Source organism: Candoia aspera, chromosome 1 (assembly GCF_035149785.1).
Source record: "Candoia aspera isolate rCanAsp1 chromosome 1, rCanAsp1.hap2, whole genome shotgun sequence".
NCBI classification, from domain to species: Eukaryota; Metazoa; Chordata; class Lepidosauria; order Squamata; family Boidae; genus Candoia; species Candoia aspera.
The window spans coordinates 322806322-322831071 of NC_086153.1; the positions used below are offsets into that span (position 1 = coordinate 322806322).

General features: G+C 39.8%; 1 protein-coding gene across 3 annotated transcripts; it reads left to right on the forward strand.

The window, feature by feature from the left end:
* Positions 1-24603, forward strand: DLGAP5 (DLG associated protein 5). Of its 3 annotated transcripts, none has more exons than XM_063290509.1 (19): positions 1-120; positions 2880-3105; positions 4016-4206; positions 5848-5928; positions 6983-7082; positions 7394-7498; positions 7586-7656; positions 8019-8290; positions 9033-9154; positions 10102-10231; positions 11120-11205; positions 12088-12248; positions 13065-13160; positions 16812-17028; positions 18706-18910; positions 20186-20247; positions 20919-21122; positions 21693-21739; positions 24032-24603. In XM_063290509.1, exons 2-19 carry the CDS (start codon positions 2886-2888, stop codon positions 24155-24157), a joined length of 2496 nt encoding a protein of 831 aa, XP_063146579.1. In that variant the 5' UTR covers positions 1-120; positions 2880-2885; the 3' UTR covers positions 24158-24603. The 3 variants fall into 3 exon arrangements, with proteins under 3 accessions (XP_063146579.1, XP_063146576.1, XP_063146578.1); XM_063290506.1 differs by having other exon boundaries at positions 20186-20243; positions 20906-21122; XM_063290508.1 differs by having other exon boundaries at positions 8022-8290; positions 20186-20243; positions 20906-21122.
* The last annotated feature ends 147 nt before the right edge of the window (positions 24604-24750 follow it).

A 24750-nucleotide genomic window follows, 5' to 3' on the forward strand; every position in this document is an offset into this window, starting at 1 on the left:
GGCCAATCAGAGACCGTAACGAAAATTTGAATCGGAGCTCCGGCCAAGCTGGCTTGATCGATCACCTGTTCAAGCTCGCGCGTGGATCTTACTGGTGCGGAGGTTGCGTGTAGCCGTGAGGTATGGCGGTGCGATGTTCCTCAGGGATGTGGGTTGGGCGTTACGTGGATCTATTTTTCTGTATTAGTTTCTGTTAGATCTTATCTGTTTCAAAATTTAATAAAGTTATTATAAAAAAAGGACATGGATCTTGGTGGGGTGTTATGTGGTTGGGGGAGTAGAAGGACGTGGGAGTGGGGTTATGGAATCGGCGGAGGAGGGCTGAAGGTCTTCTGGATCTTTGTATTTGAAAGCAGAAATTTTAATTTCAAATTCTGCTGAAGCGGACGTTAATTTAGTTAGCCTTGATGTCTCTTCTTCATCGTTGTCTTGTTAGCATAAAGGTGCTGGTCAGCCTCTATGAACACAACAACAGAGCATGCAGTGCTACCAGAAACAGACCAACTTCATTGTGGTTTAAATTTATGTGGATTTAAAATGAACCAGAGAGAGCCAGTTGCGTGTAATGGTTGAGGCACCAGGGCTAGAGACCATGAGTTCTAGTCCCACCTTGGGCACAAAGCCAGCTGGGTGACCTTGGGCCAGTCCCTCTCTCTCAGCCCTAAGAAGGAGGCAATGGCAAACCACTTCTGAAAAAACCTTGCCAAGAAAACTGCAGGGACTTGTCCAGGCAGTCTCCCAGAGTCAGATGCAATTGGACGGATTAAAAAGAAAAAACGAATCAGATCCACCAATGCCCTCCAGATATGTTGGACTGTGATTGCCATCACCCTGTCTGTAATGGCCTTGGTTGTGCCAGCTGGAGATGTCGGGGGTTACATTTCAGCATATTCTGGGATGGCTGCCTTGTTTTAGCCTTTCTCAAATGCATGAGGAAGAAACCCAAAACTAGAGGGGCATCAGAGAGTAGAGTAAATGCCATTCTGCCAGTTGAGATAACGTATTTCTTAATGCCACTGGTGTGGATGTTCCACCAGCTGAGGTGTAGGGAATCACTGAGGAATTGGGTGTGCTGCATCTCAGGCCCCATCTCCCCCCAGGGGCTGGTGTACTTATTTATTTATTAAATTTATTCCCGCCCATCTCCCATCGGAGAAACTCTGGATAGTTTACAATAAAATAGTCAATTAAAACAGTGAGGATAAAATATAAATACAATATATAAATATATAATTACCCTTAATAGATAAATATTAAAATAAAAGTAGGAATAAAATCCAAGTGGCAGGAGGGTCTAATACAGTCCATATGTGAGAGGAGCACTCTAAGGTACCAGCCATCCCCATGTGGAGCTACTCCCCTCTCTGCCCCGAGCAAGGCAGCAGAGCCAGGTCTTCAGGTTCCTCCAGAAGGTCAGGAGCAATGGGGCTAACCTCACTTGCAGGGGTAGCATGTTCCACAGGGCGGGCACTACTGCAAAGAACTCCCGCCTCCTGGACCCTGCCAAATGGAATTCTCTTACCAACAGGGTCTGCAACATGCCCTTTCTGCATGATCAGGTGGGACAGGTCGATGTAATGGAGATGAGACAGTCCCTCAGGTAGCCTGGCCCCATGCCATGTAGGCCTTTAAAGGTGATAACCAGCACCTTGAATTGGACCCGGAAGCAGACTGGTACCCAATGCAGCTCACACAGCAGCGGTGTTACATGCGCCCTTTTAGGGGCATCAAAAACAGCCTGCGCGACTGTATTCTGGACCAGCTGTAGCTTCCGGATACTCTTCAAGGGTAGCCCCATGTAGAGCACATTGCAATAGTCTATGTGGGAGATAACAAGGGCATGAGTGACTGTCCAAAGGGCCTCCCGATCCAGGAAAGGGCGTAACTGGTGCACAGCACGAAGTACTTCATTGTCTTCCATTAATGGAAAGTTTCCTTGTAGCCCAGTAGCATAGCATATTTCCTTGTAGTACAGTAGCATAGCAAAAGACAAGACTTGCTTCACCAGCAGATCTTTAATTCCCAGCTATATTAAGAGAGTTAGAATTGCCTTATCCACAGACCATAAGGAAAATCCAGGTTTATAGGCAGTTTACCACTGAACATAAGTTGCTGTAGAACACCTATAGTGGGGGACCATTGCTTTCCTGCTTTGCTCTAAGAGGCAAGATGCTAGATAAGCTGTAGGTCCAGTCCAACCATTATATTCTTCTGATGTTTAAGGCATTTGTTTTGCAGTTTTTGAGAAAAAAAAATCTTGGTTTGCAGTCGGACAAAATGTTAGAAAGCAAAGAGGCTTTAAGTATTTACATTCAGTTCTGTGACTTACTGTATATTACTAGATTTTTTTTTCCTGGGCCTTTACCATTTTTAAATGTAAGAATAGGTACAGTATTTGAAAATGTTCAGTGCCTTTTTTGCAGAAAGTCCTAGATTCAGTGCTCACCATATCCAGGTAGACTCTGGAAGATGCCTAAGGGAGCTGCCCCCAGTCAGACTTGGCAACTCTGAGCTTCCAGTGGTTTTGGTTCTGGGAATTTAGGAAAAGAACTGGGAAAAAAAGAAGCACCCTCTACCAGTATTATAAGGCATTCATCTACAATGCAGTTGCATTTAGAGTATTGTGTACTTTTCTGGTTGCCTTACTCCAGAAAGATATTTAGAGGTATATAGAAAAAGGTAACTAAAATTATCAGAGATGAAGCATGTATTGTGAGGGAAGTTACATTGTTGGGGTGTGACAGTGGTAGATTCTGCTGCTTGTTACAATATGGTTTACCAACATGCATAGAAGCAAGTTGCTTGTCAGTGAAGACATTTTGGAGGAGATAGCAAAGATCTATAATGCAAAATGCTTCTTGCCCTTATTTTATATCTAGATTAAGATGGCTACAAATTTTGCCACTCGGTACAAAAAAGATCTGAGCATCGAGACACTCAAGACAAAACTTGTTCGCCGAAAGTCTGTACTTCAGAAAGAGAGTAGGCACAAGGAATTTAATAAGGGCAGACAATTTGGATTAGTTGATGTGAATACGCAGCCATCAAAAGACAAAGCTCTTTCTCAGCTGCAGGAAAGAAGCAAAGGATGCTTGCCAAAGCCAAGTAAGTAAAAGCTTGTGACTTCGTATTAACCAAGACTTGTTTTGGGTCTTTATTTTTATTTTTATTGCCCTTCCTAAATTCACTAAGTTAGTCTGTTATCTTTATAAGTACATAGCTCTTTCGGTTTTAGCCTACACTTGGGTTAAATTGTATTACAGTTTCGGGGATGTTTTCAAGTTAACGTGGCTGTAAATTGGGAAAGGATTTCTGCTTTCTGCACCATTCAGTGCAGAATTTACAAGGTTATAACATCTTTAACAGATTGTTGTTTAAATATTTCTCATAAAGGAGCGCCATTTCCTCTGGAAGCAATTCTTACTTTATATCTCTAATGTTTAGAATGAAGCCTGCGTCTTGTATTTTCCACTTTTTATTGTCCCTGAAACAGTTGAGATCTGCTATATCTTCTGTTTCAGATTAGTTTTCTGTTCTCTGTGCTATGTATCCAAGCTCTTTATTGTTTCTCACCAAACTTACCTTGTTTGCATTCTTCTGGAGAACTTTCTTCATTTAAGAGTTCCTGTTAAAACATGATGCCCAGAACATGATTTCGCATCTGACCTGAGCAACATAAAGTAGACTGGGGCTATTATTTCTTGTGTTCTGGATGTCATACTGCTATAAAGTAGCCTGAGACTTCCTTGGTTTTTAGATATTGGCTCCTGTTCGTCTTGCAATCAACTAAATTGGCTAGATCTTTTTCACATATATTGTTGCCAATCTAGGTCTTTCTGCCTTATACATATACTGTGTTTTTGTGAATCTAATTGCAGGACTTTGTTTTTACCTCTCTTGAATATAGTCTTCTTGATTTGAGTCTAGTGTTCTAGCTACTCAAGCTAAGTTTTAATCTTGATACCACACTTCATGTGGGATTTCAACTTTCCTCCTCACATATATTAAATTTTAGGTGCTGCAGCCAAGACTCATGAACAAGAACGCATGGAAATGCTTCAGCGCTACAAAGCTGAAAAAGAACTTCGCAAGCTTAAAGATCAGAGAGATAAGCCCATTTTTAAATGTGGACAATTCAAACCAGAGGTCCCTTCTTTTCTCTTAAAAGCATCACAGATCCCAGTATTGAACAAATCAAAGGAGAAGGTAAGAACAACTTGATACTTAAATTTAGCTCCTATGCATCTTGTATTCTTTTACTGAGTTGTCTGAACAGCGAATTCATATGTTGGGTTGATAAAGCATGAGTTGAACTTCACAGGTTCTCTGCTCTTCTTAGATACTTCAGTCCATTCCATTTCTTGTTTGTATGTCCATACCTAGATTTGAAGTATGTTTCTGCCTGTAGTTTAGTGGATAACAATAGCTTCTGTGAATCACAAAGGGAGAGGAGATTTGTGTATGAAAATGGAAGGAAAGGTTACATGAATATGATTGCTGTTTTAATTGATTGTTTTTATTGTAAACCACCCAGAGTCCCTCTTGTGGGGGGAGATGGGTGGTGGCAAAATTTTGAATAAATTAATAATAATAATATAAGGTGCATTTACAATAGCCAGATCATGATTTTGTTTTTATTATTATGTGGGATGCCATAATGCTCACCAGAATACTTCCAGGAAAGGCAAAGTCTTTAAACTGATGCTTTGTCAGGTTGCCTTATTTAAATAAAAGAGGAGCTATGAGTAAGTTTTCACTTCCAATTTTCTAATTCTTCAAGTGAAGGAATAACAAGATAAACACATACATGGCTCTTGAATAGCCTTCTTCAGATCACCTCCAAATAGATAGAATGTATTCCGTCAGCGCAAATATGGCCCTGACATTCTGCTCTGGTTTCCTGACCAGAGAGGCTGCTACATGACCAAGCTAGGAAGAAGCAGTTTCTCTATGACTAACCAACTAGTCTTTATACTTGGTGCACCTAGAAGGCAACGGTCTGCATGTTCTGTGTTAGGTGGCTTCTCTGCTTTAAATATTTGAAGTTTCTAAAGTTTCATTGAGTTGATGCACAAATGCTTTATTCTGGATACGGTATTTCACAGCTGTAGGTATGGTTTGGTGAAGTGATTCTTACAGCTCATCCTATTTAGCTTTACATTGTATAGTACTCTGTAACGTTAGATGAGATTTCCATGTTGTAGTGTGATATGTTACATTTAAACCACTGTGGGGGAATGTAATTCAAATTTGCATTTGACCATGAATCTGATTCCATGATCTTGAGCCAGTAATGTGCAAACAACAGAGACTTCTATGAGAAGCATGCCAGGGGGGTCATATATGCTGCTCTAAATACTTTGGAGAAAGGATAGAATAAAATTAATCTCAAAAACATGAAAGGCAGACATTAATTGTTATACAGTGGTGTGTAAAATTCAGTTGGGATGAGACAATTGAGCAGTTTAAGTGAACACAGAGCCTTTTCAATTTCCAGATAAAGTACCTAGTTACATGAATGATTTAACTGCATATGTTTTAAACCTACCCTCCAGCAATCCTTTTTACTGACTTTACTTTTTAAAAAATATGTTGTTGTTTTAGTTTGAACATTTTTATAAATTGCTTTTGGAGAACTCCTGAAAGCCACATATTAAAATATCAGTAGGCAGTCAAGCAGCAGTGATTAAGAAAATAAATAACCAGGAGCAAAATAAGACTTTTTTTAAAGTCACATGAGAATTCCTAACTGCTTTCAGATTATTCCCAAAATGCTTCTTGCTAAAAGTTGTACATATAATATAAAGATTGGAATTTTGCTCATTCTTATTTCTGGATTGTTCCTAGGAAGCTCCAGCTGTAATGCGAATAACAAGGTCAAAGTCAAAAAAACAATTGCCAGAACCAAGGAGACCACAGCTCTCAGTGGTTTGTCTTACATGTTTGTTTTTGATCACATACTATTTGCATGTTAACTACAAAAATGTGCTATTGTGTTTGTGGCAGTTAAATCAGGGTGGATAGTTTTGGTTTGTACGTGAAATTTTAGTAACTAGGTGATTTATGGTGTATCGCAACACCCAAAATTAAACCTATCCTACTTCAGTTTTGTTCATATTAGAAGATAAACATTGATGGATCAATAAATGATTTTTTAGCCAAAAACTAGGGGATGGGGGTTCTGTGCTTTCTGATCTATGCCATGAAGAATTAGACTACTAATATACTATGTAAATTGATTTGTTCTGTCTATAATCCAGACAATGATTGGGGTGTGGGGTTGGCAAGGAGATCTATTTCTCCAACTTCTTGATGCTCTTAAGTTCATTAAATAGTTTTTCAAAGTGTCTTTGATTAAAAAAGACAAATCCAAGAATCCAAAACAAACTTAAAATCCTCATTAGTGTATTCTCCCTTTCAAGTGGGCTGTGTAACATCTAGAGACATGCCCAGAGGGTTTTGTGAAGGCTCATGCCATATCAGAAAATGTGATGAAAACTCTTAATCATAGCTATTTGTTTTACAACATGAAGGAGGGGAGAGAGTGCTGGTCAACAAACACATGCTTCATGTTCCTTCTATCTCTCTCTTTTCTAGTACATGGAACTAGGTGCACAATTCTCTTGAATTCTAGATCTTACGTATTAATTTTCGAATAATTATTTTGATTTAAAACACTACTAGATTTTATGTGCCCAAGATTTTAAGTGCCATTGTTGGTATAGTTTTAAGCAGAAAGGTGCAAAGGCTATCACTTTCATATAGAATTTATCGAAGCAATATCTTTAATGCTTGCTGTTTGATTTAAGGCAAGCTCCAGGTGATTAAACAGAGATTTACAAAGGCTGGATCAAAGACTCGGATCATTGATGGAATACAGGGCTAGCCAATGTTTGCTTATAGACTCTGGGATTAAATTAATAATTAAGTGCGTTTGCTTTCTCATAAAAAAGAGTGTGTCTTTAAATTTATATTTCTTTAGATTGCGTCTAGCTATGCCAGCAAGGGCTGCAGTCTGCAGATATCTCAGCATGAGCAGAAGCAGATCTACATAGACAAACCTTCCAAAAGAGAGAGCCGAGGTATGAATTCTTTCTTGCAGCCCTGGGAGCCTGCTCCAATGGCTCTAGTGAATTTTGGTGATGCAATAGCCAGAAGTCAGTGAGGCAGTTTCACATCACTGTGGATCAGGAAATACAGGAAAACTATAGTGTAAGCTCTAAAGTAGATTTAGTACCAGAACAACTAGAAAATCTGAGCCCTGCCCAATAGTATGGTTGGTCCAACCAAGTTCATTTAATTTTTGTCCTGCAACAAAAGGTGTCTATCCCTGCCTTCTACACAGAACATGGAAGGTTTTGTGATTGCACAGCTTTCTCCCACCTTCTTTCAGAGGTGCAGTCTGCCATCTCAAGAACCACGCATGGAAGAATGACAAGAGCAGCAGTGGCAGCTAAGTCCAAAATACCACAAGCATCACAACCCGATATAATTTCAGGTGATCTTCCATTGCTTTTTTGTTGTTGCCGTTGAGTTCCCTGTGGTGAAACACTTTGGGAATGATGCTCAATCTGTTCTGTTTTAGTTAATCTGCCACAGAAAAGAGTTACAGTTAAAGGAAAGCAGCAGAAAGAGATAATGAAGAAAGAGACAGCAGTAAGTTTATTTTTTCATAGTATAATTTTATTTCCTTTTTAACCTATGGTGTATCATGCCATAAATGGTATGCTACTATTATCCCCAATTGGCAGTTCTGAAATCAATGACTGTGGCTTGCCTAAACTGAAATAGTGAAGTCTTGCTGATTCAACTCAGTTGAGTGCAAGTGTATATTCAGGCAAATCAGGCTGATGGAAATATTCCCCGATTGCTTGTGTTTTTTGTTGGTAGCTTTAGAATCCATCGAATTCTTAGATATCACCTAGAGACAAATGAAACTGGTATCTTACCTACTAATATTTTCTAGAAAAGCTGTGTGTGTGTGTTTAAATTGAAAAAGAAATCACTGTGTGTTTTAGCAGGTAGTGCACAATACGAATCAAGATATTCTAGTGGGACAAGAGGAAGAAGAGGTGAAGCTCCAACCTGCAAGCAGTGAACAGAATCAGGCCTTCCTTGAAAAAGAAAACATGCCGGCACCCCCCAAGAGAAACCCTTCATTTGCCCCTCAGAATTTTGTCTTTAAACCCCCCGAAGGCTTGACCACCTATAAGGTGAAACCAATGACTCCTTCCAGGGCAAATGTGTTCTTATCACCTGATCTTTCCTGGAGCCCTTCAGAAGCAACCAAGTAAGGATCTCATGCTTCAGACTTTCTTATAAAGCATCTTATGAATCTGTTCAAGCTATGTTTATTTTCTCCCCTTTCTTGATGCTGCCTCAGAGTCAAACTGACTTAGGAAACAGCAAAGGAAGATAATTATTCCCATTCCCTCACTTGCTAATTTCTAGTCCTTCTTACCCCTGTTGTAGCTGATCTCCTCTTAAAATGCCTCAGCTCTATGTATGACCTAGTTGCTCCTAGCTACGTACCGTGGTTTTCTGTTTAGAGCACTCTGAAATTATGAGGACCAGGAAGTCTTTTGAATGGAAATACCAAATCAAAGGGGTATTGTGGTCTCTCAGGTGGCGCAATTATTCAAAATAATTTTGGGAGGATACCTGTACTAGAGCTACACAGAGACTCAGCTTCAAGGACCAAACTTTGAATCTGAGCATGCATACAGATAGGAATATAATATTGATTTGATTGATTGATTGATTGATTATGTGCCATCAAGTCATTCTCGACTCCTTGTGACCACATAGATAGACTTTCTCCATGATGATCTATCTCTGATCTGTTCTTTGAAGTCTCCTAATGGTGTACTCATTGCCACTGTAACTGTCCTTACTCATGACAGTAACTGAGTCCATCCACCTTGCTGCTGGTCATCATCTTCTCTTTCCTTCCACCTTTCCCAGCAGTAGACCCTTATTGAGCCCATTCATATGCATATCTTGTCAAATGATATATTTGTTATTATTATTAGTGAAGTCTACAAAGAAGAAGCACAAGATTATGATCCACAGTTGTCCCCTAACCCAGAAATGACAAAGGAAGCCACTGAAGGACACCAATATGCCCTGGATTTATTGGAAGAAGTTAAAGGAGGTATATCTAAGAAAGCTTCTGCTCTATGGGTGCTAAGAGATAAAAACTTAAAAAGAAGCAAGAAGTCCCATTGTGAATACACATTTGCTTTTAGGCAGGATGCCTTTTCCTCCACCTCAGTCTTTGGTTTGTAGTGCCAGCACACCTAACAGGCAGGGATGTGCTACACTTCAGATCTGAAACTGAAGAGGTACTTTGGAATGGGTATGGCTGAACATTCTATATCTGTTGACACCTCCTTAATGAAATTGCATCATTCCCTGAAATCTTTGAGGAAAATTTGTTTTGGGGTTGAGCACTGACAGCATGCTCATGCTCAATCTGAAGCACTCTGTTGGCACATCCTTAATTCAGATCCTGTGGCAATGCATCAGGGTTGGGTTGTTTGTTTGTTTGCTTTTATCCAAACCCATTGACCTTTTGAGGGATCCCTGTGGATGGGATGATGATGATGCAATATGACTGCAATTAGCCAAATGGACAGCATTCAGTTTTTCATTGGGCAGCTTGTTTTTTATTTCTTACTTATTTAACTTCCTTATCTATCTATCTTACTTGACTGCATTAAGCCTAAAATGTTGTAAATGTCTGTATTTACTGCTTCAAAATGACAGGATATTAAAATTTGGCAATGAGATGGTCAGGTTCCAGGGCCACAAAAAACAAAAAAGTTCAGAGACCGTAAGCAGCCCTGGGGTAACAGGTTACCCCCTCCCTTCCCCTTGCATTACTGTAAAAGAAGAGGAAGGTGAAAAGATAGCTTTTAGTCAACTTTAATTGGAACTTTAAACGTACAGCAAACTGGTGTTTTGGCCAATATGATGGTTTAAATTTAATTGATAATTACTGAAACAGCAGCTATGGCCTGTTTTGCCGCAGTTTACATTCTTCCTATATTTTATGCAGATTTTGCAATTTGCTTTCTAAAATAATTTTCTTTTTTCCAGAATGTGGGCCTAATGAGATGGGGGATAATGTTGCCTTTGAAAGTAAGAGCAGTATGCAGCAACCAGACCCACCAGTGACTGAAATATTGGAGTCAACAACAAAGCTCCAGCATGACGTGTCCTATTTCAGGTTTGTAGACAAGATCAAAGAGGCCTAAATTAATAAACTTCCTGACTAATAGGGATGCTTGTTAAAATCTCTTCCCCAAAGAGACTCACCTCTGTACTAAAATAAGCAAAAGATTTGCTGACCATGAGTACTGGGGAGTAGAAATGGTGTCCAAATCCATTTTACCTGCTTTAGGGATACATTTACCAGCTAATGTAATTGTTTGGAGTTAAAATGAGATTATACCTTCTTATAAGTTTGCTGTAGTGCACCAAGGCCTATATCTTTCCAAGCACGTTTGTTTCGGAAAGATATATACCAGCCCTGCACCAGCACTTAAGTGGACTGCCTAAGTAGAGCGTGAACAGAATGATAGGAATAACATTTTCCCTACTATCTGTTCCCTCCCTTGAATCAGCAGCAGTGAAGTAAAATGGCTGGCAAAAAGGGCCTACTCAGTACTGCATAGCCTAGAATCCATTCCTGTAATTTGGACTATACTTCCCATGCTGCTACTATATGCACTGATGTTTTTGAATTGCAAACAGGGTACCTAATCTTAAAGATACTACACGCATAAAACTGAATCAGCACGTTCTGCCAGTCTTTGTTTTGAACAAGGTCGGAGTAGGAAAAGAAGCAGCAGAAGTGGGGTGTAATCCTCAGCCGAAAGAACTGTAATGTGTCCATCCTTAGCCAGTACTTGATAGCGATAACTCTGTGTAATATAATGTGTTGTGTTTTTTACTTAGATTAATAATAATTTTAATTGCTATTATTGGTCTTGAAGCTACCATATTTAGTTTTACACTGTTAGCTCCTTTGAGTGTCTTATGAGTAGAAAGCTGGGTCATTAATTGAAATAATGAGAAATTATATGTCTGAATCTGCTTTTTTTTTTTTTAACAGAAACATTCTTCGATCTGAGACAGAGAGGCTGGCATCGTTTTGTCTTGAATGGGATGAAACTATTGAAATGGATATTCCAGAGGAGGGTAAGAGGCAAAATGCAGAGAGGTTTTGTGAAATTATTGTCGGAAATAAACAGCCACCTGGGTCTGACTGTGACTCTGATAAGCCCCATATCTCTATCTGTATAGGTAGGTCTCGATTAGTGCGGTTAATGAATCCCACAAAATGGTTGCATTATTCGAATTCGATATTTCTATGGAAAACATGGTATTTGGTTCCAGCTTAATGGAAATAGGCAATGAAAAATTTTAAACATAATTTTTTATATGTATATTAAGGAAATATTACAGTAAAGGATAAAAAGAATATACTTATTTAAATTTATGGTCAACAAAGTCACGAAGTAGTTATAGAAGGCAAAATAAAAACAAATTCTATACATTCTTAAAGATAAACTTACACTGACAAATACACCTTTATGTTTATTTTAGCAGTGTAGACTGAACTGTTTTCTCTTTAAATCTTCTTACATATGCTGGTTGACTCAGCGTGCTTTATCCACACCTTTGCATGCTTCGATCGAGGTTAGGGTCAGGTTCCATAATATTTTGCTTCACAACTCCTGCAACTCAAAAGATTTCACATTCCTTGAGAGTGAACTCCTTTACTTACAAATTACCTTTTCCTCTGACAGAATCTTCCTTTGCTGCACTTTGCACAATGATTAGCAGCATCTAAAACTGCAACTGCACATGCACTAGCCTCAATTGCACATGGGCTAGCCTTGCATTAACTCAATTTTGGGCCACATTAAACTTGACCTAGAATCAATTTACAATTCGCCCTAAATTGAATATCATATTATTTGAATTCGCACAAATCACGACCTACCTTTATATATCTATATCTGTATCTGCAGTTTTAATTTGTATACTGTATGCAACAAAATATTGCTATTTTTCCAGCAAAAGATCTTGTCCGCACAACCATCGGGCAAACCAGACTGTTGATGGCAGAGAGATTCAAACAGTTTGAAGGGCTGATAGATAACTGTGAATTCAGACGTGGAGAGAAAGAGACGATGTGTGCAGATCTGGATGGATTCTGGGATATGGTGAACTTTCAAGTAAGAATTTTTAGCTGTGAAGCTCCTGTTTGCATTCAGCTGAGCCTTCTTTGTCTTTTACCTTTACATAATGGCCAGGCCTCTGCTTGGTCAACAGTAAACAAATTAATCCTCGCCTGATAATTCAGATTCTGCAGCTGATTAAAAACGTAAATTAGAAGAATTACCCTAAACTGGGGAAAAAATACAACTTGTAGAAAATACATCATGAGGAAATTACATTTTTCAGCTTGAACGTGCATGTCTCTTGGCTTCTGAGAGTTTACTAATCTCCACGAACAAAACTCAAGCCTGTTTTGGCCATCATGTAAACTTGAAACTCGTACCTTACAATAAAAGCTAAGGTTCTCCAGCAAATGCTAAATTTGGCAATCCATATTAAATTTTCATTCACACAAAACAGCAGGATACAGTGGAGTGTGGTGGAACATTCGTAAGATATGGCCAAAAGTGTCATATCTTTGATTTCTAGGTGAGGCTGATGTGCTTTATATGGCTCCATCTCAATGGCATATTTTAACATACAATTCCTAAACTTAGAGATTTCTAAAGAAAGCAAACTTATATAAGGGTGCATGGAATACATTGTCAATCCACTACTTTGATACAGGAAATTAACTCATGTTTTCAGTACGCGCTTGCAAAAAAGGCATTTCTGAGATTTCTTCCTGTTGGGATGTACATTCATCTCAGTATTTCCTAAGGAAACTTACTATGCATTTTAAGGCTTAATATCTTTTTTTTAAAATATAACCAGATTTTTTTGTAACATGTTCACTTTAGTCTTGTTCTGCAACCTTTCTTTTCCTCAAACAGGTAGAAGACATAAATAAAAAATTTGAGAACTTGAAGAAACTTCGGGTGAATGGATGGCAAATGGTGGACAATGTTCAGCCCCAAAGACCTGCCAAGGTATTGAGGGTCTTCGCTAGTTCTGCTTGTAGGAGGCGATTTTGCATGGCACGTAATTACCAAGACTATTTCCCAAAGGTGAACTGTCCTGAGTGGTACAGGAAACTGCACAAAAAAAGTACAGTTCAGTTTCTTATGGATCAGAAACTTAGCTACCCGTTCATCTTCTGGCAACTGTAACTCATCATGTAACCAAGTCTAAGCACCAGGGATGCACAGCTATTTGGATCCAAAATGGAAAATGTGATTTGTGGGGGCATGGGCATGTTCGTTGCATCTGTCAATATCTCCTTAAATAAGCTTGCCTTTTCCTGGGTTTGCATGATACCCATGCAGTCCCAGACATTAAAGTAGTGGCGCCCTCCTTAACTGAAATACCCATATTTTCCTGGGATTTTGCTGGTACCATGTGAGATCAGAAAAAGGCACAGCTTCTTTAAGGAGGTGACGCTGGGTACAGCAAACATGCCCATGCCCAGCCGTGCTAAGCATGTATAAGCAGAACTATCATATATTGCTTTCCTGCCCCCTTTGCCTCTTCTATTACGTTTCTTCAGTACTGAATTCTTTGGAGTGGAGATCTCTCTTACTGTACTTGGTAAATCATTGTGCACATTGATGGATAATTAATTGCATCACCATCCATATTCAGGCTGACAGTTAAGTGCCAGTGAAGCATCTCTTTCTCTTCCAACTTTCCTTTTTGTAGCCACCTCACTTCCTGGCTGGTTCAGGTTTTCCTGTTAATGCATTCTATTGCCCATTTTCCTGTAAGCAGCACCAGAAGTTTGCTTCTTATAAATAAATAGCTGCATTGATTTTTGGAATTTTGATCCAAGCTCCTAATATCTGTCATGTAAATGATATTTCCGGTGAATCTTAGTGTTGTGAAGCTAATATTGAACACGGCTGATGTTTTGGTTGGCCTGCATTGACAGTCCTGAGTTACGCTAGCTGCTAAGAATAATACTGTGAAATCTGTCTTTTATATAATTCAATATTCAATACTGAATTTATCAGTATTGGAGTCCAGATTGAGAAAGATGACCTTTAAATGCTTCCTGTGAGTGAAGCTGTCTCATATCGTAGGTTATCATTAGAGGGCATGGCACTGGACATCTTTGTGAGTCAAGGAGCAGGGTTTGGCTAAAAATATTGTGACAAGCAGTTCCACACTTTGGAATTGTAATATGCTTTTATTTTGGGGGGGGAAACCTGCTTTTTTCTGTACTGTTTTCTTCCACTCCTATTAATAAACCATTAATTGGGGGAGATGGGTGGTAATTAAATTTGAATAATAAAATAAATAAATTCTACAGTAGTTGCCTGAATAGTCAGGAGGAGGGTTGACAGAAGAACATGTCCTGTTGGAAGTATATTTTAACTTTCACATATCACAGTTCGGATGTCAGAACAACAGCCCCTGGCAACCCAAATACAGTAGAACTTTTTTTTTCCTACCTGAAATACTGTTTTCTCTGGTGAGATATTCCCTGGGATAGACAAATCTTTTGGAATGGTAGTCACATCTGAAATTTTGAGAGTACACTTTGGGCATCCCATCATGGATTGGGTCACACATTCATCCAGTGATGGAAGTCCCTATTCACAAAAAGTGAATTTCCCAGAAAGCAAACTGGTAAGGCTCTTCTCCACCACTCATTGTAGGATGCTGGTAACCAACTTGGCTGATCTTTATCATTTATCTGGATGGAAGGGCACACTTCCCAGCAAAGCTTCTCAGCAAAGATTTCTGTTTTAAATTGATGAGTGGTTTTTATTTGCTTGTATATTGGTTTTTTAACTTGTTTTTATTGGATTGTTTTTACCTGTTGTAAGCTGCCCAGAGTTGCTTAGATGAGATGGGTGGCCATACAAAGAATAAGAATAGCAGCAGCAGCAATATTGTTGTTGTTTATTCATTCAGTCGCTTCCGACTCTTTGTGACTTCATGGATCAGCCCACGCCAGAGCTTTCTGACGGTCGTCAACACCCCCAGCTCCCCCAAGTCAAATTTGTCACCTCTAGAATGTCATCTATCCACCTTGCCCTTGGTCGGCCCCTCTTCCTTTTGCCTTCCACTCTCCCTAGCATCAGCATCTTCTCCAGGGTGTCCTGTCTTCTCATTATGTGGCCAAAGTATTTCAGTTTTGCCTTTAATATCATTCCCTCAAGTGAGCAGACTGGCTTTATTTCCTGGAGTATGGACTGGTTTGATCTTCTTGCAGTCCAAGGCACTCTCAGAATTTTCCTCCAACACCACAGTTCCAAAGCATCTATCTTCCTTCTCCCAGCCTTCCTTATGGTCCAGCTGTCGCAGCCATATGTTACTACGGGGAACACCATTGCTTTAACTCTGCAGACCTTTGTTGTCAGTGTGATGTCTCTGCTCTTAACTATTTTATCGAGATTTGTCATTGCTTTCCTCCCAAGAATTAAACATCTCCTGATTTCCTGGCTGCAGTCAGCGTCTGCAGTAATCTTTGCACCTAGAAATACAAAGTCTAACATTTTCTCCCTCTACATTTTCTCCCTCTATTTGCCAGTTATCAATCAAGCTGGTTGCCATAATCTTGGTTTTTTTCAGGTTTAGCTGCAAGCCAGCTTTTGCACTTCCTTCTTTCACCTTCATCATAAGGCTCCTCAGTTCCTCTTCGCTTTCAGCCATCAAAGTGGTATCATCTGCATATCTGAGATTGTTAATGTTTCTTCCAGCGATTTTAACTCCAGCCTTGGATTCCTCAAGCCCAGCATGTCGCATGATGTCTTCTGCGTACAAGTTGAATAGGTTGGGTGAGAGTATACAGCCCTGCCGTACTCCTTTCCCAATATTAAACCAGTCTGTTGTTCCATGGTCAGTTCTTACCGTTGCCACTTGGTTGTTATACAGATTCCTCAGGAGGTAGACAAGATGAGTTGGTATCCCCATACCGCTAAGAACTTGCCACAATTTGTTATGGTCCACACAGTCAAAGGCTTTAGAATAGTCAATAAAACAGAAATAGATGTTTTTCTGAAACTCCCTGGCTTTTTCCATTATCCAGCAGATATTGGCAATTTGGTCCCGAGTTCTTCTGCCTTTTCTAAACCCAGCTTGTACATCTGGCAATTCTCGCTCCATGAATTGCTGAAGTCTACCTTGCAGGATCTTGAGCATTACCTTACTGGCATGTGAAATGAGTGCCACTGTTCGATAGTTTGAACATTCTTTAGTGTTTCCTTTTTTTGGTATGGGAATATAAGTTGATTTTTTTCCAATCTGATGGCCATTCTTGTGTTTTCCAAATTTGCTGGCATATAGCATGCATTATCCTGACAGCATCATCTTGCAAGATTTTGAACAGTTCAGCTGGGACACCGTCCTCTCCTGCTGCCTTGTTATTAGCAATGCTTCTCAAGCCCAATCAACCTCACTCAATATAGGGTTTTGTTTTTATTTTTCTTTGGATTGTATGCCTACACTCTCTCAGACTACTCAGGATTGTACTCCGATGGCTGAGAAGCCACTAGAGCTGGGTCTTATCTCTTCCTCTCTGAGTGAAGGAGCAGTGTCTGTATGACATAGGCAGGATCTCTAGAGAGGTCTGATTGTATTCCCTGTGCTCTGTGTTTCTGAAGGCTGTGTTTCCAAGATTATCCTTTGATTTCCAGAAAAAGCCCATCCTCCGAAGGACAACCAAAGCAGCAGGGGGGTCTGCTGAAAGGAGAGCAGCCAGAAAACGCCTTGCAGCTGTAAAAGCAGCCATGAAGAACAAGAAAAAAGAAGGGTTGGCAGCAGAGGCTTCAGGGCGAGAAACACCAAAAGAAGCAGAACGGATATTTGATGGAGGGTTTTTCCAAATTGAATCTCCTGCTAAACCCTTTCCAGGTCAGTCCAGAGCACTGCCCTTGTGCAAGAATGTATTTATTATTATGATGCTTATTGCAGTAGCTACATCCTGCTGACTCTTCATGAATTCTTGGTGGTTTACAAAATATCCAGAAAACATCAAAACAATCCATTTTCCCTCATTGTTCAAGTTCCAGCAGCGTTAAAGATCAAAAGCTCTCTGAAATAGTTTTCTTTCACTGCTTTTCTAAAGATCATCAAGGAAGATGCCACCCAGGTCTCTGAGGGCAAGTTATTCCATAAAGACTAAGAAATATTGCCTCCTAGTCCACCTTCCCTGAAGCTCACCTGGGGTTGGGAATCTTTAGCACCTCCACTCAGTACGTACAAACTGGATAGTCTGGCTCTAGTTGTGGTAAGCAGCTGGTGACCAGACAGGTAGAACTCCATAGGTAGCAACACTCTGATTGTACTGAAAGCCCTATTGACAACCAGTGCAGTGCCCACAATAACAGTGTTACGTGATTATGGTGGTTCTCATCCAACAGTATGTAGGCTGCTACATTTTATGCCATTCGTAGCTATCAAGTAATCTTCAAAGGCATCCCCACATAAAATACATTTATTTATATTTATATTAATTTTTTATATTTTATTATTTTATTTTATTTTGGCCACCCACTCCAAAAGCCTGGGTGGATGGAACTGTCCATCCCCAAGGTGATGGGATCCATTGGGCCTTCAGTGAACCGCAGCCAGAAAGTAGTGTGCCTTAGAGCAGTCAGTGGCTAATAATCAAAGCTGAAATAAGGAATGTAAATGGGGAAAAGGCTGTTTTATTGCAAAACAGTTTCCCAGGGAGCTGCCTCTTTCTCCCTTTGGTTTCTCATTGTATACTCTTGGTTTATGGAATATGCATACAAGCACACATAGATTGTAAATAATTTTCTAACCTTAGGTAGAACATGTGAGAGACTCTGTTGAGAAAATTGAGCTTCCCAAGGGAGGGATACTTACAAATGGAGACTTTTCACTGAGAAGCTCCTGCTCCGGGAAGGCTTCCAGCACACTAGTCAAAATTCAAGTGAGGCATTTTGGCCCCTTGCATTAGGGCAGTGTTTCTCAACCGTGGCAACTTTAAGATGTGTGGACTTCAACTCCGAAAATTCCCCAGCCAGCCATGCTGAAGTCCACACATCTTAAAGTTGCCACGGTCGAGAAACACTGCGTTAGGGTATGTCTGGCTACACCCAGGAGACCCAGGTTGAAATCCTCACTCAGCCATGAAGCTCATGTGGGAAAGTCAGGCACTCTCAATTTAACCTGCCTCAAAGTTGTGAGGAAAGCTGAGGTGGACATCTGCAGCATGCCTTATTGTTAGTCAAATCCCCTTTTAAAACTTGCCAGATTGTCTCAATATAACGTGTGTGAGGAAAACTAACTGTGGGGATGGCTTGTTTCAGTCCTTTTATTTTTATATATATCTATATCTACAGTCTGTGTGTGTGTGTGTGTGTGTGTGTGTGTGTGTATACTGTGTGTGTGTGTGTGTGTGTACTCTGTGTGTGTGTGTGTATTTCATGCTTCAAGCATTCTGCCCCCCCCCCAGTCTTCTGCAAATTTGGGGGCACAGAGCTACATATTAATAATTCAAAATTTAACATGGGTAACATATTAATACAATATTCAATTGCATCCCTCATCCACTGCCTACAGGCTGGACTCCTAAATCAACCAGCAGGATTTCCCAGCGGACGGCCCCAAGGTCTGCCAATAAAGCTTTGCTTCAGAGTTGTGCGGAGCTCTGTGTTTTAAGACGAGGCACACCAAGTACGTCCAAAGCCATTTCTCCTTTTCCAGATCCGAAGGCATTCTCAAATCCTGCTGGAACTGACTGCCTTGGTTCTGCGTCTGAACAAAGGTATGCAGCTAGATGAACCCTTTGTTTTGGCTGGTGTAGAAATAACAGCCCTGTTGGGGAAATCCAGGGGGGTCTCACAGCAGAATAATCACTTCTGGGTCAAATGAAAGATCAAACTTGTGTTTTCCACAGCAAAATATTTCTTAAGTGTTCAAATGTACAGAACAATTCTTGCATATTACGCAGGATAATTCTGCCTTTAGAAGGGCTCCATTTCACTTTCACACCACAAGCTTGCTGGGGCTTTTGAGCAAATGGCATTTTCTTCTTTCAAGCCAGAAGCAGCACTGCCTCTTTTTGCATCATAGTTGTTGTTTTTTTCTGTTCAATCATGTCCAATTCTTGAAGACTGCCTAGACAGGTCCCTGCAGTTTTCTTGGCAAGGTTTCTCAGAAGTGGTTTGCCATTGCCTCCTTCCTAGGGCTGAGAGAGAGTGACTGGCCCAAGGTCGCCCAGCTGGCTTTGTGCCTAAGGCAGGACTAGAACTCACAGTCTCCTGGTTTCTAGCCCTGGTGCCTTAACCACTACACCAAACTGCATCTCCTGCTCTCCTGCATCGTAGTACTCCATAGTAAATTCTTAATTCCTCCATCACGCATCAGAAAATATAGTGTAGATTTAAATTGTCCTGGAAGCAGTGAGTGTAATTTTTCTGATGATGATGCCTAATGGCTGAAGGGTTTAAAATCATCTTCTTGTTTCAGATTTCTAATCCTTCCAGCAATGATGTTAAACCTAATTTTTATTAATAAATCACATGGCTGATATTATCAGCTTTTCCTATGCTGAATAAAATAGCATGGGATGGTGAGAGTGGGTTCATTCTTGCAAATGTGAGAAATTGCTCTTCATTGTAGAAGAACTGTTAATTCTATCTTTGTATTAATTCACACTCGAAACTTAAGTTTTGTCATTTTTCTTCCAATGCCTTGCAGTTTGGTATGCCTCTGTAAATCAGTTCACGTTCCTCTCAAATGGATATGGGGCTGTTCCCGGTCATGATGGTTAATATGTTATTTCCTGCAATCCTCCGGATGCCAGCAGCTGGGGAAAATGAATGGGAATGTACTATTATTGTCGTGTCCTGCTTGTAGGCTTCCCGTTGATCTCTGGTGGGCACACTGGGAATAGAATGCTTGACTAATTAGAGAGCACAATTGTTTTTATGCTATGATGTTTGTATGCATGCAGCATTTGCAAGCTAAAAGCTTTTAAAAACTGGGAAGCGATAGAGTTTCAAATTTGCACATCTGTGTGCTTTTTCGTTATCTCCAGCGGCACTGGAGCAACAGAAGAACTGTGTGCTATAACAGACATGGCAGAAATAGCAACTGTAAGTGTTACCATCTTTTAACATGCCTTTCTTTAATATCAGGATGTCACAGATTTGTTTTCTGTTGCTTCAGAAAGTGGGACTGCAGAAGTTGCTGGCAGTGGAAACATGTCAGCCCCACTAGGGAGTCCAGACCAGGAAATCCACTCCACCTGAAGACTATAACTGTTTTCATTGAGACTGGCTACAGTAACAGAATCTTGCAAGTCTGGTTGTGTTGCCCATCCTCCCCTTGGTATACTCCAGTGAGTCAGCGAGGTGTCCATCTGAGCTGCTTCTAAATATTATCTGGTTTCTCAGGGCTTAATGAATGTTTCAGCCCTTTTTGCCTGCACAACAGTTCTTGCACATTTCTGTCAAGGCCATTCTGCTCACTCTCTACAGAAATAGCACCCTGGAAAATGGTGGTTGTCTTGTTTTTTTGTGTAGAGTCTGGATGGGTGCCGATCAGGGATGATATGAAATGGAAGTGAAACTGTGAGCTAATTCCTTTTTTAACCTTGGTTGAATCATTGAACTAGATGAAAATACAAGGGCCAGTTTATGCCCTTGCATAAATGCCCGTCAGTGGTTTAAAGAGATCTTGTCTGTCGCTTTTCTGTATTGCAAAGAATGACCCATCTTTGTGCTCCTTGAACTTTTATCTTTGCTTCTGAATCCAGGATGCACAAACAGCCAGCGGTGACAGGCACTCATTCTCAAGTGACATGGATGTTTTAGATTCTGCTAGTTACCAATTTAAAAATGAAGTTTCAGAAACTGGAGATGAGATGGAACAGACCACTGCAGATGAGGCCAAACAGGGTCTTCTCAGTCCTACAGGGCATTCTCAGGCTGCAGAAACTTGTGATTGGGATGAAGTACGGCATACTCCAGAACGTAAGTAAAGTCGGTGGATTTTCTTGTGATAAGTGGTAAAAAGAACTTCTTTGGATGATCTTATAATCTGAGATCATGTAAGAATTATTTGGGAATCAAATTCCCAGAGCTGTGTCTTGTGTCATAGATGTCTAAGTTATTTTGCTTCAGGCTGCTGATAAAAACTGTTGGCTGCAATTTGGGCATGCCTTTATGTAAGTTATGTCCCCAATGCAATCGGTATAGATCACTTTTAAATTAATGTGTATAGAATCAGGAGGAAGAGGAGGATTACAACTATATTGCCATTCATTGTAAACTCACCTGCTGCTGCTGCTATTGCCACTGTAGATTAGCCACTGGATATTTTGGGAGCTGACCCATCTCAAACTTTGTCATTCATGGTTCTTCATCATTTGTTACAAAGATATATAAGGTTAAAGCAGTACTAGGTACAGCCCACTCAGAATGTTGTCTGCATAAGCAACATTTGTTTCAATTGGAAGCTTCCAGATAATATAATTAATATCTATGCATAACTTAGTAGGCATTTTTAAAGTACTTCTCTGAAAATTAGATTTTATTTTCCAGGCTGTCTTCTCAATTTCTCCTGTGATGATGGGATCCTTGATCACCTGGTATGTTTGCTTGAAGTCAGTTGAAGCACCATTAGATGTTATTTAAAATTTACAAAATTATAATGGAGATAGTGCATCACTGAATAACCCACACATATGTGAGTCTCCCCCAGGCATCCATGCCTGTGATGTGAACATCTGTATGGATAAGGGTTTCATAAAGACATTGTATGTATGAGGAGGCATCCGTGCAAGTAGAAACTTTGCACTGTCAAAATTCCAGCTCATATAGAAGCCTATTTATATGACATAGTCTCAATATACGCAGATTCATGTGATTCATACAATTGTTGGGAGTTATGTTATGTCACATGTGTGACACCAAAGGGCAGAATTTTGGGGCAGTCCTTATTCTGGTTACCCCTTGACTTTCCATAATTAAAAAAAAATGCCTGAGATCAGTTTAGGTTAAATACTTGTTTTTATTGTAACAATTATGATGCATCACCAGAATTTACCAGCTCCAAAACTAACTGCTTACTGAAGATGACGGTGCACCATAAACAGAGCACATAAAGCATCTTCATAGGAAATGGTCTAGCTAGTCTTACCTAGTCTTATCCCTTTCTTGCAGCGCCATCAATTTATTGTCTGTCTGTGCATATGAAATGTGACAGTTTCATTACCAAAAGAGACTGGGGCCCTGCCCCAGAAAAACTTACATTCTAAATCTGGAGAAAAGGGACACAGAAAGTTAGCTGGAGCCACATTGAGCAACAATTCTCATACCACCTTCTCTGATTTGGTACCCTCCATCTCCTCTTGGATTACGGCTCTCATCATCCTCAAACAACATGGTTATGAGCACACATTTAGACAGCTCCATTTGGGACAAAACTGTACTAGGATCGTGATGATTAGTATCATCATCATCATCATCATCATCATTCCACTATGGAGTATTGGTCACAAAGCAGTACTGGCAGAATCCTCGCTGCTAGGCCAGCTCGAGGTCAGAGATGAGTGCACAAGTTCATAATATAACAGCAACTGTCATAGTGAGTCCTTAAGTGTGAAGAACATCTGCCAGGAGAAAACCTTTTAAAGTTTTGAGCTACTAAAGATGATTTTTTAAATGTCTGATAGAAGCAACTGTTATACCGTAACAATATCCTGAAAGAAAAATACATATTTGTCCAAAGGAACTCAGATACACTTCAGATAGGAGGATTCTTTCTTTACCTCCGTTAGGCTGCTTACTGCACAACTTGTTAGGCTGGTTTGAGGGCTTTTAGTAATGTTCCATAAGTTAACACTATTAAGTAAGGCGTTTCAAGAGGCTTTTCTGCTCTCCAGTTATGTAGTAAGTGCATAGTGTGGAAAGTAGCTTTTTAAAAAGTGTTTCATCCTTTTGACACTGGACCCAATTTGAGTGAAATGGGGTTGGGTTGTATTATGTGCCAAATTAAGAGAAATCCAGAACTTTAAATATGAAGGAAACTGATTATTGTTGGAATCACCGTTCCATACTGAGCAGATAAATGATTTTTGCTTAACATGGCCTACCTTCAAAGTATGAGTTTGGTAATTATGTAGGTTTTCAGTATGAAAATATGGGCAAAGAGGGCAAGTGTTGGGTGGCTGAGTTCCATTACAATTCCAGGTTGGTGGAAAGATTCCAACAGCCCATTTTTTGTTGGGGGTGGGGTATTAAAAGCCTTGCCTGAAGTTTTGTGAGAAGTTCTATTTTCCTTTGTCTCAGTTTTCTGCATCAATGAGGTCAAGCAATTTTCTCTCCAATCAAAGTGAATATTTGTAGCTCAGGGTTGAACTGTGGGGTCCTTGGTGCTCTCTGAGCCTTGTTGTTTTCTTGCAGACATTTCATTGCCAGACTAGGCAACATCTTCAGTACGACACTGAAGATGTTGCCTAGTCTGGCAATGAAACATCTGCAAGAAAACAACAAGGCTCAGAGAACACCAAGGACTTCACAATTTTCTCTCCTTTGCTTAATTTCTCCCACTTCCAAACAAACAAAATTGGGGTTCTCAAGATGTCAATAGCTCTAGCAGAGCTACAGACATGCATTTCTGGTTGTGGCATTTTATATTTCACACCAACCCCCACCCCACCCCCAAATTCAAGGAATATATTAGAGACATCTCATGTGTTTCAAGGAAACATTTATGGAATTCATATTAAAACTGGAATGGAGGGGAGCTCTTAAATTGCCTTGAAACCTGGCAGCAAATAACTTCCATCCAAAAACTCAGCCAGAATAAAAGAGCTTGGTGGGATTTGGGGAGACCTAAATTTTAACAATGTATTAAATGTATTTCTTCTGCCCTACAGCCAAATCTGGATGCCAGCCCTCTCTTCACTCCTCTGAGGAACAAGGCTGAAAAATGTGTATCAGCTGATTCATGCAACGACCTTATTGTATTTTCTCCTTTTCCTCTACCAGACAAGGAGAAATAAGTTAAATTATAGTTTAAAACTTCATATGCGCAATTAATGGATATAAAAAGAACATAAGCGTTCTTTTCCTTCATAAGTTTTAGTTCCATTACTGAACTGAACTGTCATTTCAAAAGTATACTTCTGCTGGAGAAGACACCCATAGAGAATATGAATGTTAGGATGTTCTGTGGCATCTGTTGACTATCCATCTTTAGTGAAATTGCACTTGAGGAAAACTGTTCTGAATTGGTTTGACTATACCACTGGTAAATTATTTCTGATCTCAAACCTAAATAGTAAGTTGTTGCTTGTCATTAAGTGTGGCAATGGGTGGGAGAGAGAGAGGGGAAGAAGTATCTTAATTATTTGGCTGCTGCATTTTAAACGTTGTCTATTTTCTTTAATCTAAATAATCCAACTTATACTTCAATGTATAAACACAATTATTAAAGTTCTGTAAACTAGATTAATCTCTCATCTATGTGGGGATCTGTACCTGCCTTCTATTTGGATTGTTTAGTATTCTTTCCTCAGTCATTGTTTCTCAGATGGATTTATTTTTAAATCAGGGTAAGTAAAAATATTAATTTAAATAATTACTTTAAATCAAG